We start from the raw sequence: 21,317 nt of genomic DNA, 5'->3' as shown, positions 1-21,317 counted from the left end.
TCTGTATCAGCAATTACACTTGTCTTACCTCCTCTTATCATAAACCCGGTGTAATGAGTAGTTCAGTATCATCAGTGATTCAGTATCATAAGTGGAGGCAGTATCAATGGTTCAGTATTAGGTTCAGTATTAGGTGCGTCTAACAATCGGTAGCTCAGCATCATCAGTGACTCAGTATCATCAGCAAACAAGTATCAATGCTTATGCGTCATCAGAGGCACACGCCAATCAGTGTCTTTTTGTCTCGTGGGACAGTATCATCATGGCTTGGTATGATCAGTATCTCAATATTGTCAGTGGTTAGATATTATCAAGTGATTTATATAATCTGCAACACAGTATCACTGGCTTACTATCATCAGTACCTCAGTATCAACAGTGGCTTAGTATGAATAATGACTCAACAGTATCAGTAGCTTAACATTATCCAATGCTTATATGATGCTGGAACTGCCTTATGGAGGGACAGGGCCTACTGTCCTTATCCTACCACCTCTCTGCATGTGTTTTATATATGTTTTCTGCCACTGAGATCCAACTGGACCTCTGGCAGTGCAGCTCTTCATTTTATCTTTTTGTGAACAACACCCATGGGATACCCCTATGGCACCCATTGATGAGGGTACACCCTTGGACCCCTTATGTGTGTTTTTGGGCACTGGTGTGTTGCCCACAGAGCAGGGTATGGGCTAGTGGCAGCTATATGCTGACTTGGCAGTGGCTCTGAGTAGCCTACATTTTGGGGTACACAGGCCCTGCCATAGGAATCAATGGATTACTACACAAAGGCAAGATGGCCCCTATGGCCTATTGGTTTCTAATGCCCTTTACCTTGTTTCCCGAAGTCCTGGGAAGCCCTGTCTCTGTTACCTTCCTCCTGAGTGGCTGTTCGGTGGAAACACCATATATGTCTCTGTTCACTTTCCCTCTGACTGACTGTTGGGTGGAAATACCATAAATGGCTCTGGGGCTGCCTCCTGTCAGACTGACTGAAGTCTTGCCAGGGGATGTGTGTTGTGGGTACACCCTAGGGTGGGACCTGTGTGAATGCAGTTGGGGTCAACTCACATTCTCTGTTGTGGGCGTCTGGTTTCTGTGTGTGTGACACAATGAATGAGACAGTCCTGACTGAAACTGACATGAATGCAGTATGGTTTGCTGAAAGGCTGGGTACTTACCACAATCTACATTCTTTGTTTTGGGTGTCTGGGTGGAGTGAATGGCCTGAAGGCATGTGTGCCTGATTGGCTGCCTGCCTGCATGAATGCCCTTCTGCGTGATTGGCTGACTGCGCCTGGCTCAGCCAGATTCAATGGGGAACAGATGTGTATATTTGCAGACCTCTCACTTACCAATTTGTTCAGAAGCTGAAGACGAAGCTGAAGCAAGAAGAAGCTGTTAATTGAAGCTCAGTTGGAGGAGAAGTCTGCTGCTGCAATTTCTTCAATGTAATCCGAAAGCTGTCATGTGTGCCAAGGACTGATCCAGAGAGGTCCTGCAAAGGAGACCTTTACCCGAGATATGAGGGACCATTGTGCAAACTGCTACTCTTAATCTAAGTATCCTGGAAGCCCGTCCTGTGGGCGTGCCATCTGGAGAAGAGGACTTTGTGAGTCCTGAAGAGGAGTGCCCAGACATCTCAAGTCGAAGAAGTCCATTGGTGTCACCCAGGGTCCAGAGGTGCATTTCATGACTGCTGGAAGCCATTTCTGCCTACCACCCAGAAGAGGGGGTTCCCTCGCACAGTGCAATGCACAGTGCTGCTGGAACGCAGATCTGCAAAGTTTCAAACTGCCTAAGAACATTTCAAAGGACATCTTTGCCGCCACCACTGACAACTTTGTCCCGCCGGAGACAGTCCAGAGTCGCTGGGTGCAGTGGAAGGTCTGTGGTGGATTTTCCACCACCAGAAGCTAATGATGTCCCGAGGGTTTAGACTTGGTGAGGGTCCGAGGTCCACTCCAGTGGTCAAGTCCAGTTTGCCAGAAGCCATCCAGAGGTCTGTGTTGTGGCTACAGCACTGAAGAACCAAAAGTTCGAAAACTGCAATATTCCTAAACCCGACTCCAAAGGTGACCTATGCACCCATGACAGCCAGAAGTCATCGACGGGTCCCAGGTGTCTTACTCTCATCTGCCAAGACTTTAAGGAGCCCACAGCAAGTTTAATCTTCACAGGACTTCTACAGTTGTAGAAATCGACGACCAAGGGAGAGCATCGTGAAGAGTCAAACTGCTGCACTTCAGAAAGACTTTGGTTACATTTTTCTTCTTGGACTCAGCATCCCAGTGGCTCCTTCTTCCAAAGGGGGTGCATCCTTGGAGGGAATCATCAATGCAAACTGAGAATCTTTGCCACTTTGCCTGCCAAGGCACCAAGGGGACTGTGACGAGGAAGAGCCTCTGCTAGCCTCAGAAGTCGCCCAGGGGCCCCAGATTCTCCTGTGGCCTCTCAGGTACTTTGGGGTGGTAGAACCTTTTAAAGGAAAGCAGAAAGTTATTGAACATTATTGGACCGGGCAGTAAAAGACAACATAAGTTACTCCCTAACTTTACCATTAAGGGTTGCACAGGTGGGGGGATCCTCACTCAGAATTACTTATTCAGAATTAATTATATAGTCTAAAGAAAGCATTCTGCACTGTTCACAATAAACCTGCCTTTGTTAACTATTCCATCCTGATACACCTCACTTAAGAATTCACATGCCTATTTAAAACTTTCTGCAGTTAGTGCATCCATCACTGAATTTAGGTGGTGTGTGGTACCGCATAAGAGTGTATATTTTTGCCATTCTTTGAATAAGTATTTCCAAGCACAGAGTGTTATTATTTAAATGTGTATATATTACTGAATCTTATTTTATATAAAGAAGCTGTGTTATCACCTAACATAGTGTGTGGACATTCCTTTTGGGGGCTTTCGGGATTTACTGTAGTTGGGAACCAGCATGCATCACCTTCTGAAAGCTTAAGCCTGGCTGCTCTTCCATTGCTACCAAATTGAATGGCTGGGGTGTTCTGTGCCTTTACCCTACCATATAGGTGACAGAAGTACAGATAACCCACTTCAGTCTTTACTGCTTAGTATTATCAATGCCTCAATTTCAGTCTTATTGTTATCAACTGCTCAGTAACATCAATGGCTCATTGCCACAGGCTCAGTGTGCCCAGGGAGGCAGTCCACTAAGAACTGGAAGAAGGAGAAGGCAGTGATGCCAGAAAGAAAGCTGCCACACAACAGAACCAGTGAAAGCAGGCTGGACCTGCAGTTTGTTCAGCACATTAGTTACATGAAATAGGAGAACCATAGTTACCAGTGATACTAAATCATTGGAACAGACCTTAACAATGCAGTTATCGACGGAATCAGCAAGGTTACAACTGCAAATGCAGCTTCTAAATCTTCAACGTATAGCTGTTGGGCATTTTTGCATCCTTAGTTAATACTTCACTGAAGAGAGAGGAGATGGTTTCCAGTATTCAGTTACAATTTTGGAAACTGGACTAGTGACTGGGGAATTATTTCTTTTAAGGGGTATAAATATGTCCCACAAATCTGTGTCAGAGACTGGGCGTAGAGAGAGAGCCCTAACAAATCAAGTGAGGTTTTGCATCCTAAACAATGTTTTTTCTTTCTTTATTTTTTTTAAACTGATAGTTCAAACATTGCAATTTGAGCTTTTTTATGTTTAATATTCATTGTTTATTTATTTGTTTCAGTTCCTAAATTAACTTTAACAAATATTTGACACAATCATAAAAAACATAAAACAAATAGTACTTTTCATTAAGTGCATTCATTAGGTGCATTTAAAAATGCATTCAGATTTATTCAATTAACAATTGACCGTGATACATTAGGACGAATTATGCTTATCGCAGTTCATGATCAAACAAATCACAGATCACAAATAAGCGCCATTCTGACAGCAGTGTTGGTACTGTGCTATATGGACAGATTCGGAGTCGGTATTCAGACAATAATTCCAATATTCGTCTCTGTTTTAATGGCATCATACCGACTCATGAACTGGCCCAATATGCACATGTATCTTATGCACATATTCCCACATTGGGTTAATATGTGTCTTGGATTTTCCAATATCTCTGCATTTTTACAGATGCAGCAAATTCTCAGTTCCATTAGCTTCTTTACATATTGTTTATGTTTATTGAATTTATATAGCGCTTTAAGCCAAAGCGCTTTACAATATAACAACAGGTACAAAAGTGAGAGAAGCATATTTACAAACATGAACAGGTCATTAGAACAATAAGTAGAACTATTTACAAGGTGGGGAGAGGTTGTGGGGAGAGTAGAGGAGGGGGTAGGTGAAGGGAGTTACGGTGTAGGATTTGAGGTAGGGGGAGAAGGGGAGCGGAAGGGGGAGTGGAAGGGGGAGTGATCTGTTGTCCTCATTGCCCTTAAGTAGTATTTGTTACCAAATTAAAGTCAGAGGGGAAGGAGAGAGGATGGGGGAAAGGAGGGGGGGCAAGGGTGGGAGGGGTAGGGAAGGGAAGTCAGGGGGAGTGAAGATACGCATGCATGCAACTGATGCACCGTGAACTACAAACAAAGGTAGTTGGTTTACTCGAAGGCACACTTAATTAGATAAGGTTGGGGTTTTAGATATCTGTGGGTAGCACCAATTACATATTTATAGTTGCATAGTGATTCTAAGGGGGCATAATTATTTAACCAATCCCATTGCTTAATTTTTTGTTACAAATATTCTTTAAAATTCCAAAACAGGTGCCACGTGTAAAGTCGGGTAACCACATAATGGACTGAAAGCACTCTTCATTTAATCTCTGGTAGTCGTTTCTTCTTGTTTTTCCTGGAGGTGCAACTGCATAGCATGTGCCTATTATGCCTAACAAAGGACATTTAGGCTCTGCCCTTGATTTAATGTAAAGTAGACCTCTGCGGATCGACGCCCGAGCTCTCAAGGAGAGCAACCCCAACTCCAGCTGTAGGTAGGCCCTGGGGGTAGCTGGAGGAAGGTTCAGAAGCTTCCTCCAGAATATACCTTCTAAGGGGCCCAGTCATGACAAATCTCTCATTGCAAGGGCCTCAAGCCCATAGAGTATGGCCAGAACAAAGCTCTGCTTATAGAGTTCCATAATACCTTCAATGGAATATCCAGCAGTCTGCTTCGAGAATCTATTGATAAGGTAGGTGAGTTGGCGTGCTTTATGCTTCTTGCCTTCGATGATAGGAAGATAGTCACCAACACGCAGCCAGCTCGACACCCAGGTACATGTAGCACCCCACATAATCCACATTGCCAAAGCGGGACCCCAGATTTACTTGATGTATTTTACCACCAGATATTACCTTCATTATGGTCTTATTCATATTGATGGCTAAATCATTTTTATGTACATACCCAACAAGAGCATTCAATGTGTCTTTCACTCCTCTGGTGGTTTGATCCATTAGCAGCAAATTGTCTGCGTATAATACGGTAGTTGTACTACTGGTACCTACTTTTACATGTCAACCCGTTTCAGACAATACTGAGTGGGGGAGGTCCGACAGACAGAGGTTAAACAGGGGAGGCAGCACACAACCATGCTTGACTCCCCTGTTGATAGTCACCAATGTGGTCAGAGATCCGACATCATCCAGCCGAAGGTGCATGGCTGTGTTTGTATGTAGGCAAACAAGGATTGTCAGAAGTCAGGCTGGAGATCCCAATATACTCAGTTTCCACCAAAGAGTGGAACGGCTGACAGAGTCAAACGCTGCACTGAAGTCGACAAAAACTAGATACAGTACAGGGTTACCCCTTCTAGCGGCTTCCTGTATCAACGTGTCAACCAACCTGATGTTATGGGTTGTACTCGACCCAGGGCGGAAACCAGATTGTGTTGGGTATAGTAGCTGTCTTTCATCAACCCAACTCTGCATAGCCTTGAGGACATAAGCTGCAAACAGCTTCCCTGTCACATAAAGGAGAGAGAACAATCTATAGTTTTCCGTATGCGCTCTGTCCCCTTTTTTGTAAACAGAGAGCATAATGGCCTAGTGCCACGTCCGGGGTATCACGCCATCTCTACACACTTTATCAAAGTGAATTTTTAATATTGCGGCCCATATTCTTGGGTTGGCTTTTGATACAGAGTTGGAAAGGCTGTTAGGCCCAGGTGCTCTAGATCCCTTCAGGTGACTAATAGTAGTGTAAATGTCTTTGAGGTTTACTGGCCAGTTTCCACCACCATTAAAACCACTCTCCCCAGTAGTTGAAGATACAAATTTCAATTTTATATATTAAATCCATTTTAACGCTTTGGCTGGGTTTACTGGACTACTGCCTGTCACCTTAGGCCTTGAACAAAAGTTTCCAAATAGTACAGGGAGCTCTACCACAGAGTGCAGCAAACAATTGTTGCCATTGAGTGTTCCTATGGGAGAGTCTCTTTCTCTTCCACCAGTTCCTGTATTCACACTTAGAACCCTTGATCCTTGCCTCCACCTCCCATCCAAGGCCCATGGCATTTTACATTTTTCGAATGTCCCTTCTCATTATTTTCTTGGCGTCTCGGATTTGTATGTCAAAGCACCCTTGTGTTTAAGATTATGGATAACCAGATGTCCCTGACCAAGAGAGCCAGAATCACAAGCCAGCAGCCTCAATCGGTCACCCACTTCCTGTACACTCAAATTTCAAAAACAGAGACAACTCATACCCAAACAGCTGGTAGGCCGCCCTAGAGGCCTTATCAACATTCTTATCAAGTCCAGCTTATTCGATTAGCCGCATGATTTGCTTGCACACCCCCTCCACCAATTTGCCTTTGTTGTAAATCACTCAAATTCAATGTCAACACTAATACGGAATGGTCACTGCAGTGGGTATCACGTACCACGAGGGACTCAGCTTTCTCTGCACAGAGGTTGCTTACAAATAGGTAGTCCAATGTTGACGTTCTTTTGCCCATTCGCCAGGTCCGCTGGCCGGGGCAATCACCTGATGTTCTGCCGTTGAGCATCAACAACCCTCACTCTTTCAAAAAGGACACGCACTCGGCCCCCTTAGTATTACCCCTGTTTTTGATCATCAAACTAGTTGGATTAATACTTCTCAGGGTCCATGCGCCGTGCATTAAGATCTCCGCCTTATATGATAACATTGTGGCCAGGTGTAACCAGCCAGTCTGCACAGATATTATCAGCACTCTTCAGTATGGCTTCCAGATTTGATACAGCAGGGGAGACATACATTTAGCAACAACATGGCTTCCCCCCGACCCCACATCCAACACCACCTCAATAGCCAAAACATGTGCAGTACTAAAAATCAATCCAGATCTCCAGACTGGTAAATTTTGTCTTATTCCGGAAATAATGCCGCCGAAAGGATGCCCACGTGTACCCCTGACAGCCAATTCCTGGTAAAGAACATATCCCTCCAAATGTATCATTTTTGTGAGCCAAGTTTCTTAGAGGAATATTATATCATGTTTATACAAAAGAGGAAGGGAGCCTTTCGGGTGCAAGAAGGGACTGTGGCCCCTGGTGTTCTAACACGCCAATTTCAGAGGTCATTTGGACTCTACCAGTTGCCTCAATAAAAATGTCTTAAACTATTCCCAACCCAAGGCGTCATCCAAGTTTTAAGCGAATGGCAGCCCCCGCCCAGAGGTGCCAGAAGTAGCGTCAACTCCACTGCTTCTTACAATCTGCGAGGCCAACAAAGCCCCAGCTTGTTTCATGGGGGACATGTGGGATTTGCAATCCACAACATAGCTTGCATTTGTGATAGACGCCTGATGTGCTCTGATAAGGAGTGGTACTTCGGCAGTGACACAATGAACCCGGACACATTTTCCCCCATTTAAGTCAACAGGTTCCACAAAACTAAAGTTGGTGGATGATAACACCCGCAAAGCAGGAACCTTTTTACAAACATTTAACAGGTCAGATCTTTTGGTGCGTTTGCCTGAAAAGGTTAGAGGACCACGGCCAGTCATAAAGGATTTCACATCCGGAGCAGGGGCCACATGTGCAGGACTGGCACCGTTAACATTTGAATTGGGAGGGGCGACAGGCTTGGGCCACAGAGTTTAGTTCAACCAATGGGCCAGCTGCCATTACCTGCTGAGATGAAATCACTCATTAGTCCAGTTCAACGGGTAGTGATGCTACTTCATTTTCCACAACGGGTTGGACGTCGTGGGTCCCCTCCCCAATTAACCAACTAGTTGGGGTGCAGGCTGATTTTAATAGTCTGTTCTGCCTGTGTGAAGCTTTCTTCTTCATTTGCTTGTTATTTTGTTTCACCGAGGGTATGGCTGTGGAATTTGAAGCTTCAGCCATAGCCGGTGTAGATGACAAATATGGGCCCTGTTGGAAGTTACAGCCTTTTGCGTTTTAGCTCTCTTTGTAAACCATCTTTCCTTTCTAGTTATATAGAGAGAGCTCTGCCTGCCTTTCATCTGTGGGGTTTATATCCGATGGGCGAGTGAAATGCTTGTTGCTAGAATAAACGGTGTTGTCTGGGTTGGTCTCCGCTGATACAGTATTGGTAAAGGGGGGCATATTTACCCACTGCCCCTGTGAATGCTGGTCATACAATGCGATGATTCTACCCTGTTTCTGCACTTCCTCCAAAATAACCCCACAGAGTTTTAATAGGTTTTTCACTGCGACATGTACAACACTCATAGCATTTTTACTGGTGTCTGAGACGTATGTACCTCCGCTTCTGCATGTTAAGTTCTGGCGACCATCTTTGTCGGTAGAGTTTGGAAATAAGTTTGACGAGGCTGATAGTCACAGACTCTCTTCTTGAGGAAGCAAGGGGCAGGGTTGATCAGATATCAGGATTCGTGCATTGTTTGATGCATGACTTGTGGTGCCAGCTGCTAAAACTACATATGCAGTGCTAGTAGCTGTTACACCTTGAAGTGAATAACAAAGCGCGAGGAGGGAATTGTTATCGATATCACCAAAATCGGAGTTTGTGCCATTAAAAACTTCAACTGTCTCTTTCTGTCCATTTTCAGCTATTTTAGATGTGACTCCTTGATCAGGTTGAAGTAGTCAGTAATTCTCCCCGGGCTAAAGGATGTGTAGGTTTAATAACTGTCGCTCCATGGTCTGGCCTAGGGGAGAGACCTCCTTGTTCAGCACCATTATTTGAGCATTCGTCGGAGCGGGTTACTGCCTTACCATAGGGTTTTCTCTTTCTGAGGTTATAGTTCCTGGTTTTGCTTGTGACCTTTCCTGCCATTGTTTGCATGAATTTCGGTTCCGGCATGCACACAATTGTTTTTACCTGGAAGCCAATAAAAATATAATAGACCCAGGTGCCGCACCACGCAACATGGAAAATCGTATTGTAGTTATACAGTTTAATGGAACCCGCCGTATTGATACAGAACACAGGGGGGAACAGTTAAGACTGGTGTCTAGTGGTTAGCTAGTTACCTTATTGATGAAGTTGAGCAACAATGTCCTTAAGTCTCCAACCTCCAGGTCGTCGGGACCGAGGCACGAAAGCCCCAAACACCAAAACACTCGAGAAAAAATACAGTTTTATCAAGATTATTGAATGCATGCAAACATGATATAAGAATGGTAGCAGTACTTGTAACATGCATTGCCAAGCTTTCCTTACAATGTAGGAGGATACATTAACATTTTTGCATGAAATGAGATTATTTAATTTAAATAGAATAACAAATGAATAAATCATGAAGGAGATGTTATATAAGCCTCATTCGGTATGCATAACTATATGAAATTGTCTCTAATCTGCATTAATAGATTTAATGGCAATAACAATGAAGGATATAATGAATAAATGAAATATTAGCATCATCTCTATTCAGTCTAATGCTACCCAGCAGAATATTTGTGAAGGACATTGGAAGATGAATTTTAAAAAAATTGGTCAAGTGTTTCCATATACCTTTCCAGAACCCATGAGTATATGAACATTCATAAAACATATGTTTTAAAGAGCCAGGATATTTATTACAAGACCAACAGCTACCATCAAATCCTTTTTGAGACTTATGCAATTTAATTGGAGTTATATAAGCCTTTGTAAAACAGAAAAGAGGCTATGTGTGATGTTAGCTGAGGTAGAAGTGAGTTTCACCTTAGACCATAACTGCAGCCAGGTGCTTTCATCAAATACCTTGCCACAATCTATTTCTCATTGAGATCCAAAGACCATTTCATAGTCGGTGATCTAACATGTAACAACAACTTATACCAATTTGCAGCCTTCAGAAGCTGTAGCCAAGAGTTGTAATCTTGTGGGATCAGGTATTAGTTATTTATCAGTAGAATGATCAAATCTATCTAGGCAGGCCTTAATTAAATTACTTTAGAATTTGAGACCTGATACCGCTAGTTAGAAATTCTCTGTAACATCTCAGAAGGATCTCATATTAGGACCATGAAAAATATGATGAATATACCTGATACCTTTGTTTAGTCAAAGCTTCTGATATAACGTTCTGCCATTTATTGTAATAGATTTATTATGCCATAAATAAGGTGAGAACCACTGGGAAGGGGGCCTTGTAAAGGGGTGAAGGAAACCCCTTAGAGCATTAGAGGATGTCTTTATTAGGCTAGAAAGTTTGGAGGAGACACGGTCAAAAATGTAAATGAGATCACAAATGTTAATTGGGTAAATTATTTATTTTCCTAAAATATGCCAGGTGGGAATATCATTGTTTACAGAAAAAGAAAACCATATAGAAGCTTGTTTCAATTGAAACGCTGCGTGATAGAACTTAAAGTTAGGAAATCAGACCCCACCAGCTTCATAAGTAGCCTTGAGATTATTGATGTCGATTCTTGTATTTTGCCCTGTTGCCCAAATGAAGTTAACCAGGATTGAGTTGATGGATCTGAAAAAGGAGGCAGGGAGGGGAATTGGAAGCATTTGCACATAATAGAGGACAATAGGTGACAGCATCATTTTATTAGCCTCCAGACATCCCCGCCATGAAAAATAGAGAGGCGGCCATGCGGACATTACATCTCTGAGCCTACCTAGCAGAGCCTTCATATTTAAGTTTGATGATGCTGGAGACCGATGAGGCAAATTACTGTCCAAGATATTTAAAAGAGCTCTCACACCATTTGAAACCAAATGAGTAAATTTAAATTTAAAGATTAAATTAGGAAGATGAGTTTTGGATTCTTTATGAGACTATGTATGGCATCCTGTAAACAGCAATTTTAGTCTCATGTTTACCGCTAATAATCCCTGGGATCTGTATATCAATTCTAATAAGTTCCAAAAATGGTTCAGGATAAGAACATATAAGATGGGAGACAAGGGGCTTCCTTGTCTTGTTCCCCTTTTAAGAGGAAAGAAGGACGAGGTCTGGCCATTGATAAAAGTAGAAGTTCTGGGATCAGAGTATAGGAGTCTGTCAAGGGATATGAAATCCTCACTTCAGTCATGCCACCATTGTGAAGGAAGGATAGCTCTGTGGCAACGCGTGGGTCTTGGAAGCAACACCATGCTGAGCAACACAGGTGCAAATCCTGGATCCGCGTTTGAAACCAAGCGCGTTGTAAAAGTAACCTGCACTTGCACAATCTGAACGTAAAAGGCCTAGTAGGATCGTTCCACCGTCACCCCTCCCTTTTCCTTGTTGTGCCTTGAGACGCACACCCATACAGGTGCATAATAAATGAGCTATAAAAAAATAGCATGGAACAAATAGTCCCAATCGACATGGTCAAAAGCCTTCTCGGCATTTAGCGCAATTGCAGCATGACCATCCCTATCTTTATTTATCACTCTTGATGAGATGACTAATATCAAGTAGTAATCTACCATTGGAAGAAATATTTCTTCCTTTAATAAACCCAACCTGATCAGGTTTGATCAATTTGGGAAGGAAAGACTCAATTCTATTGGAGAGGACTTTGGGAAATATTCCAAAATCTACATTGATGAGGGAAATTGGTCTATAATTCTCTGGGAGATCTGCGTCTTTTTGAGACTTTGGAAAAATAATTAATAATGCCTCAGTGAATGTACCTGATGCAGTTTCTCTGTTAGAGAAAACAATTCTTTGAAATAATGGTTTAACATGATGCATTTTACAGCCACTGTTTGAGAAAAATTTGGCAAAAAGCAGTACAATTTCCAATCGCCTTTGTAGGGTAACATGAAACAAAATCCAATGCACGCCAGGCCACCAACACCACTTGAAACCTGGCCACTGAGAAACAATTCCACTGTCAAACCTTGTCACTGTGAAACGTTGCCACAATGAGACTGCGCCACTGTGAGGCTTTGCCATTGTTAGGATTTCCCGCTGTGCGGTTGTATCACTCTTTAATGTTTCCACTGTGAGATTTTGCCACTGTGAGATTTTGTTGCTGTTAGTCTTTGCCGCTGTGAGGCTTTGCCACTATTAGAATTGGCCACTGTGAGATTTTGCCTTTGTGAGATTTTGCCACAGCATGGTTTTGACCCTGTGACGCTTGTTCCCTTGAGAATCTTCCATTGTGAGATCCTGCCACTGTGATACTTTGCCACTGTGAGGCTTTGCCACTGTGAGAATTGGCCACTGTGAGATTTTGCCACAGCATGGTTTTGACCCGCGAGGCTTGTTCGCCTTGAGATTCTTTCATTGTGAGATCCTGCCTCTGTGATACTTTGACTCTGTGAGGCTTTTGCCACTGTGAGGCATTCCCAAATTGGGATTTTGCCACTGTGAGATTTTGTTGCTGTTAGTCTTTGCCGCTGTGAGGCTTTGCCACTATTAGAATTGGCCACTGTGAGATTTTGCCTTTGTGAGATTTTGCCACAGCATGGTTTTGACCCTGTGACGCTTGTTCCCTTGAGAATCTTCCATTGTGAGATCCTGCCACTGTGATACTTTGCCACTGTGAGGCTTTGCCACTGTGAGAATTGGCCACTGTGAGATTTTGCCACAGCATGGTTTTGACCCGCGAGGCTTGTTCGCCTTGAGATTCTTTCATTGTGAGATCCTGCCTCTGTGATACTTTGACTCTGTGAGGCTTTTGCCACTGTGAGGCATTCCCAAATTGGGATTTTGCCACTTTGTGACTTTGCCACGGAGAGATCCTGCCACTGTGAAGTTTTCTGTAGTCACTCAGAATCAGGAGATGGTCAAGGAGACATGATTTTCAGAAGTTTCTTTTATTCTCTCAGAAAACCCCTTCTATTATTCAGTGACACTATAGCCCTGCGCTATATAAATGAAGGTTAAAAGGGGTGCAGGTTGGGATGTCAAGATGGTTAAAGGTAAATTAAGTCCTCATTCCAGGAAAATCTATTCTAACCAATTTCCTCTCCCTATTGCTCAAAAAGAAATACAAAACAGCCACTTATACGTTGGGCCTTGCCAAATGAAAAGGGACGGTTACTGGCTTCTGACCCCTCCCATTTCTGTCTTTTTACCATAGGCCCTTGCCTATGTTCACAGTTAAAAAGAAAATAGAGTGAATGCATCATTTATAACGCGAGTATTGCAATCGTAGTACAGATATTATAAAGCCTGCATGATATGATATGATAGGTTATTTATAACGTGCTTAATACCCATAGGTTTCTAAGCACGGACACAGGGATCGAACCTGTGGTGCTCGGCAAACACATTGCCCCTGAGCTATCCTCCCGAGATATGAAAGATGGAATCTTGCAGCAGCTCTGATCTCTAATGGAACATATCCCACTAAACAGGACAGACAACGTTCAAGACACCACATACCATACATATATCACAATTTAAGTTTAGCATTGAAGACCGCCATATTTGTTTGACGTCATTCGATATTGTATACAATTTGTGAGAAAGAAACGTTCCTTTTGGCACACGAATCCAGATTTAAACTTCATAACTGTATTAGATTTTGTATGTTTTTGAGCATTGTGATCACTGTGTGATGTTTATAATTATTTTGTCTTTAGGATGTCCAATCTATCTCCTGGCATAATATTGAACACGGGTACATCTCCGGGCGCCAAGCAACACAAGGGCCATTATTACGACCCAGGCGGTAAGTTACCGCCTGGGTCGTACCCTTACCACCATGGCGTAAACTATGTTTACGCCATGGTGGTTGGCGGATTTACCGCCCCATTCCAAGGTGAGTGGGGCGGTAAATCCCCATTTCCCATTTTACCCTTCCCCATTCCCATTTTCGCCCCATAGGGCATAATGGGAATGGGGAAAGGCGATAATTACGGCACCGTAAACTACGGTGCCGTAATTATCGCCAAGGTCCCTTTGCGGCATGGATTTTAACGGCTGCAAAAAAGCAGCCGTTAAAAGCCATCCCGCAAAGGGAACCTTGTAATCAGGCGTTAAGGGTCGGCGCCGTTTACGGCGCGGTAAACCCCTTAACGCCTGAGTCAGAAGGAGGGCCAAGGAATCTGATAGCTAGCACGCGCCTTCTGTGCCTCCATGGATTCTCTTGGCCTAACAGAGTTCTGGTGGGCACACACATATATTTGTTGTTCACAGAAAAATTGCCCGTGGGGACTGTGGTAGGCTCTGAAATATTGGAGTCTTTGACCGACTCCACTTCAGAACGGTCTGTGCAACCTATGGCTTCTTGGCTGATAAAGGTTGAAACACGAGGTGCATTTTAACTCAGAAGCCACCTTTTTTAAAATGTGGCTATCTTGCCACACTACTTTCTTCATTGATAGCTCATATAATGGTGATGAAATGATACAAGGGGGTGATGGGTGCTCATTTCAGGCAACATGTGTCTGTCCTTTTGGACAACTATTCAGCCACTGCCATTTCCATTTGAGTTTCCAAGCTGTTGGGTACCCACGTTGAATACAAGTGGGAGCAGTAATGGAGTCCTGTATCCCCTTTTTAATAATTATTTCACGTATTGATTCACTGCTCTGTTCTTGCAGCAAATCTACCACCAGCACAGACCATCCTGCAGGAGGTGCAAGCTCCCCTGATCGACACCAAGGCTTGCAACGCCATGTTCCAGAGCTTCCTGAGACAGAGCCCGCGCTTCAACCCTATCCAGGAGGACATGATCTGCGCTGGGCATGCCATTGGCCAGAAGAGCTTCTGCCTAGTGAGTATGGTTCCAGTGCCACCGCCCATGGCCAAAAATAAGTCAACTCTTTGCCTACAGGTGATCTACATCACACACAACTTTAAAAAAAAAGTCCATAATATAAATGGGGGGGGAGGAGCAGTGGATCATAGGCTTATATGCCTCTCAAAACAGAGCCTCATTTAAGTCTTAAGGAGGTGATGCACAGTTACAAAAAGGGGCTCCAAATTCCTCTTCATGTTTGTCGTTCATGGACCCCTTCCCAACATGGCAGCACATGTCCTTTTTCGGTTTTCCATGCAGTTCCTGCTTGCTGCTCTTACTGTGCCTGTAACACTTATCAACTCCCACTTGAACGCAGGGTGGACCTATCTGGACCAGCATATGAGGGTGCCAGGGATGCAAGTACAACTGTGGTAGCTGTGCAAAATGGTGTTTAGGAACTGGATTGGCTTGGGGCCCTGCACTGCTGTCTGCTGTTTATTCTTATCTGCTATTAGATCAGAAGGGGATTCACCAAAGCATCTACTTCTCATTGGCTAAATCATACTATGGTCCTCATTACACGGTAGGCGGTAACCATGGCGCTATTAGCGCCATGGTTGCCGCTGGTATTTTACTGTGTCCGCCTTGGATGGCGGAATTACCGCCCTACTCCAAGGTGAGTGGGGGCGGTAATTCCCCATTCACCAAGGCCCTTCCCCATTCCCATTTTTTGCGCCCATAGGGCATAATGGGAATGGGGAAGGCAGTAATTACGGTACCGCAAATTGCGGTACCGTAATTATCACCAAGGTCCGTTTGCGGGTTCATTTATTAACGCCTGCTAAAAGGCGTTAAAGTACCAACCCGCAAAGGGACCTCGTAATAAGGCGGTAAGGGTTAACGGTCACCGGTACCCTTACCGGTGACCATTAACCCTTACCTCCTACCATGTAATGAGGCCCTATATCCTAATTGAATAACCAAACTACTGCTAGTTGGTTCTCCCTCCACCCTGAGCAAATTGGATAACAAATACTCCACCTTCTCCATTGACAACATCCCCATCACTGTATCACCTTCCATCAAAACACTAGGGGCCTCATTACGAACCAGGCGGAGGACCATGGTGCTGTTAGCACCATGGTCGATGCCGGTGTCCGCCATGGCGCAATGGGGAATTACCACCCCATTCCGAGTTTGGTGGGGCGGTAATTCCCCATACCGCCATGGCCCTTCCCCATTCCCATTTTTGCCCCATAGGGCTCAATGGGCATGGGTAAGGCGCTAATAACGGTACCATAAATTGCGGTACCGTTATTAGCACCAAAGTCCCTTTGCGGGTCCCTACTTTAACGGCTGGAAAAACCAGCCGTTAAGGTCGGGTCCCGCAAAGGGACCTCGTAATCAGGCGTTAAGGGTTTAACGGCGCCGACACCTTTTACGGCGCCGTTAAACCCTTAACACCAGGGTCGTAATGAGGCCCTAGGCGTTTACCTCGAACCAGACCTAACCATGGAGAGGCAGGTCAATGCCATAGCCTCTTCATCTGCCTATCACTCTAAACTCATTAACGCAGTCAGACCATTCCTGTCTCAACAGAATTGTCTCTCCATCGCCAGGGCAATACTCATCGGCACCTCTGCCAAGAATGTCGCCAAACTCCAAATCATTCAAAACAATGTGCTTAGAGCCGCCACCGGCCTCACGCGTAAAGAACACATTTCGGTACTTAGAAGACAGGTCCACTGGCTCCCAGTCAAGGAGAGGATCACATTCAAAGCCCTGTCTCTGTCTCTGACTCTGACTCTGACTCACAAGTGCCTTCACGACCTTGCCCCCCCCTACTTGTCATGCAGAATCACCAAACCCGACTCTCTCAGACCTTCCAGATCCCTTTACTCCAACCTCCTAGCTGTCTCTCCTGTGGTCTGGGGCCTTCCTGAGCTAGCAGATGATGGGGCCAGGTGTGGTATGGGGGACATCTAGTGGGGTGACCATGGGGGCTGGGTGCCTCCCTGAGCTAGTGGATGATGGGGCCAGGTGTGGTATGGGGAACATCTAGTGGGGTGACCATGGGGGCTGGGCGCTTTCCTGAGCTAGTGGCTGATGGGGCCAGGTGTGGTATGGGGGACATCTAGTGGGGTGACCATGGGGGCTGGGTGCCTCCCTGAGCTAGTGGATGATGGGGCCAGGTGTGGTATGGGGGACATCTAGTGGCGTGACCATGGGGCCTGGGTGCCTTCCTGGGCTAGTGGATCATGGGGTCAGGTGTGGTATGGGGGAGATCCATGGCGATTCTCTCTTCAACCTTGTCACTGGTCAGAGGACAAACACATGCACCTTCTGTCCCTATTTCACAGTAGAGTGCACACTGGTAAACACGGAATCTACTCTTCTCATATACTTCTTTCCACATATACCATTTGGGTAAACTATTTTACGAAGACTCTCGCCATTTGAAGACTAATTTCCAAATGAGTATCTCTGTCCCTCTAAAGGAGGTAGCTATGGGTCTCATCACGAGTTTGGTGGCAACCCTTAAATGCGGCAGTAGCGCTATTACCGCCGCATTTAAGGGTCCACCAGATCATGGGCCTCATTCCGAGTATGGCGGTAAGGGATAGCGGCCACCGGTAACGAGACCGGTGGCGGTAATCCCTTACCGCCATACTCCGAGTTCCCTCTGCGCCCTTGCCCTTAACGCCTGCTTTGAGCAGGTGTTAAAGTCGAGGGCGCAAAGGGGCCTCCAAGCCAATAACGGTGACCGTAATGAACGGTCACCGTTATTTGCATCTTCCCCATTCCCATTGAGCCCTATGGGGGCTCATTTGGGAATGGGGAAGAGCCTTGGTGAATGGGGAATTACCGCCCCGCCAACCTTGGAATGGGGCGGTGATTCCGCCATCCACCAAGGCGCTGCCGGTCCGGGTACGGCGTCAACCAAGGCGTTAATAGCGCCATTGGTTAGCGCCGTACTCGGAATGAGGCCCCATGTCTTTGGCGGATTTCCCCCCAGCTCCGAGCTGGGGTGAAATCCACAGCTAATTTGCCGATTTTCAGCGCATTTACTGCCAGCGGGAAATCCACCGGCGGTAATACCGTGAATTTTCCCCATTGGGCCCAATGGGGAATGAGGAATTCCCGAATGGGCCCAATGGGGAATGGGCAATAACCGTTCCGCCAAACACGTGATCCGGCGCGAATAGCGCCGGGGGGTTGGCAGTAGGGCTATAAGCGCCGGAGCTATTAGAGCCGGCGTTACCGCCCAACTCGCGATGAGGCCCAGTGAAGGCTGAACTCCATAAATCTAGGGCTGAAATCCAGGGAAAATAAAATTTAAATAAAAACAGAGAAGACGGATGCGGGATACCTCTCAGCTTGAGTTAAGACTGTAAGGGGGCCCCGGAGAACAAGTGAAACAGAGAACGTGGGAACCCCTTTAAACCCAGAATTCTGTTACAGCAAGGATCGACCTGAAGAGACCCTAGAACAAGCAGGGACTCGCCCTGTTTCATGACTTGTGTTTATAGAGCCCCATTTGTTCTTTTGGCCACTCTGTGTGATATTGCCAAAATAAAGGCACTTTGTCTAAGGGTATTCCTGTCTCATCCTGCTTGTAGATAAGACAGGAATCCTGCTTGTAGATCCCTGCCATGCTTGTGTCCATTGTATACAGTGCTCTCGGCAACTGTGTGTGTGGCTAAATGAATACATCATGATAAACATGGATTTCTTTAAAAATAACACAGGTAAACACTGAAAATCACCACTGAAACCAATAATACATAAAAACTGAAAAGAGTTCACCCTGATTATATGCCAATTTGTTAACTGATGCATGCAATTGTGTATCTAAAAGAGACTTGAAAGGCAATACAACTAACAGTGTGACATTTGTCTTTTAGGGGGACACTGGAGGTCCACTGGTGTGCAATGTCAATAGCACCTGGCTTCTGACAGGAGTGGCGAGCTGGGAGCCAACAAGCTGCGCTGCACCTTTTTCGCCTGGGGTCTACACTCTGGTCGCATTCTACATAGGCTGGATTAAGGAATATGTCCCCAATGCCAACTGCAACGTGGCAAGTGCCTCCATCACAACACCCTCCGTGTCTGTCAGTCCAGCGTCACTAAGTCCCAAGACCACATCAAGTCCCTCTACAGCACTCCAAGCAATGGCTTATTCCTCCACAACCTCAAGAGCCATAAGTGCCTCCACACCTCTCACAAGACCACAGACCCTCATTTCTGCCATATTTACAAGTAGAGCTTCCACTTCTTCTCAAATGAATGTAACCAACTCTACCACCTCTAGGCTTAATACCTCAAACTCCTTCTCAACACACCCCACAAGAGACTCAACGCTTGGCCTCACTGTCACAATTTCATCTCAAATTAATGTAACCAACTCTACCACCTCAAGGCTTAATTCCTCAAACATCTTCGTAACACACCCCACAAGAGTCTCAACTCTTGGCCTCACTGTCACGATCAATGCCACTGTCACAACTACAGTTGTTGCCACAAAACCAGTTACCAATTCAATCACCAATAGCTCTCCCAAGACAATCTCCACATCAACCACACCATTTATCTCTCCAATTTGGCTGAACATGACCAGTCTAAGTGGAATCACAGCACCGAAAAATGCAACAATTCCCACAATGGCATCAACCTCCAACTTCACCACAACACAAGTCTCTCCTATGGCTATCTCAATGGTGAGCATCGTCAACATCACTGCAGCCAGCAACTCAACCACAAAGGTTGCAACATTAGGAAATGTGACACCCAACGCTTTGGGAACAACTGAAGCAGCGCACAGTGGAGACACTGCTCATTCTACCAACTCTGCTGTAACAGCACCCTCCAAAATGATCACGATGCTCACCTCTAATGTGGCCACAAAACTCAGCAACTTAACCTCCAGTGTCTCCAGTGAATCCACCACAGGTAGTCATATTGTGTTGAGCGCATCAATCCCAACGTCAACCAGTAAGTCATTCACTAACTCCTTACCCTCAAACACAACACGCTTTACCACAACAGATAACTCCATCACCATACCCTCCACTCATGCAACAATGACATCTCACAATATGTCAACGACAACACTCTCTGCCCGCACAGCATTTCAAACCACCTTGTCTCATAATCTGAGTTCAGAGTTTTCACGCAATACAGCCTCTGTCACCATGACTCAACTCACAGCTGTGCACCCCATAATTACCACCATTCTCCATTCCAACATAAGCACACCTCAAGGAAGCACAACCAGAAATGTCTTTAATGTGTCAACAACATCTCCTGCTCCCACAGCATTGCGCACCACATTCCCCCATAATGTGAGTTCAGAAGAAGCACACAGCTCAGCTTCTCTGACCATGACACAGCTCTCAACGGCAAGCTCCATATTCACCACCATTCTCCATTCCACCATAAGCGCACTACACATGAATGCAACCAAAACAGTCTTGGTAACGAAAACAGAAGGTAGCGCGCCATTCTCAGTCTTGCCCACCAACATTGTACCTATGACAGAGATCAACTCAACTTCAAGTACTACCAAAGCAACAACCTCCAGGGTTTCGACCATGCATTCCACCAACACCAGCGGGAATGAGTGGCTCAATAATCTGGTACAGGGCTAGAGAGCATTGCACTCCTGGGAATAGAATAGAGCCCAAGAACATAACCTTACATAGCAAGATCAAAAGTCACTGGGCCTCATTACAACCCTGGTGGACAGCAGGCACGGCCGCTGCCAGAGTGTTTTTTTTTCTGGCGCCCTGGAATGGGCAATTACCGGGGTATTATAACCGCAGTGGATCCGGTAATTGCCCATTTCAGGGCCCCCAGAAAAAATTCTTCCCCATTCCCATTCAGCCCTATGGGGCCCTATGGGGCTTAATGGGAATGGGGAAGCTGCATGCACCGGCACCATTCGTGAATGGTGCCGGTGCATGCGGCATGCTGTTCTCGCGGGTGCCGCTCTGCCCGCCAGGTCCGACCTGGTGGGCAGAAAGGCACCCGGGAGCACAACTCCTAGTTTGCCGGTCCGGGAACTACGGTACTGGCAAGCTTACTGGTACCGTAGTTCCCGGACCGGGAAACTTGTAATGAGACCCATTCTCTTATTAATGGTCTGTATAAGGAAGGTGGCTGGCCACAATCAGGGCCACAATCGGATCTGAATGGGCAAGTATCCACACCACAAAATGCAATATCGATCAGAGAATAAAAAATACATAAATAAATGGCAAATATGTCAGAACCTTCCTAGCACCCCCT

General features: G+C 45.4%; 1 protein-coding gene across 1 annotated transcript in view; it reads left to right on the top strand.

Moving 5' to 3' along the window:
- LOC138580926 (uncharacterized) overlaps window positions 1-20,980 on the top strand; it is a 172,051-nt gene extending 151,071 nt beyond the window's left edge. Inside the window, exons 3-4 of the mRNA XM_069651859.1 lie at window positions 14,890-15,062; window positions 18,935-20,980. Of these exons, the coding sequence (XP_069507960.1) occupies window positions 14,890-15,062; window positions 18,935-20,677 (1,916 nt within the window). The 3' untranslated portion in view covers window positions 20,678-20,980. The remainder of the gene's footprint in view (window positions 1-14,889; window positions 15,063-18,934) is intronic.
- Window positions 20,981-21,317: the final 337 nt, after the last annotated feature.

Source organism: Ambystoma mexicanum, chromosome 3p (assembly GCF_040938575.1).
Source record: "Ambystoma mexicanum isolate Mex_15411 chromosome 3p, UKY_AmexF1_1, whole genome shotgun sequence".
Lineage (NCBI taxonomy): Eukaryota > Metazoa > Chordata > Amphibia > Caudata > Ambystomatidae > Ambystoma > Ambystoma mexicanum.
The sequence above is the reverse complement of the archived record's forward strand: the minus strand, read 5'-3'. Positions and strand labels throughout refer to the sequence as shown.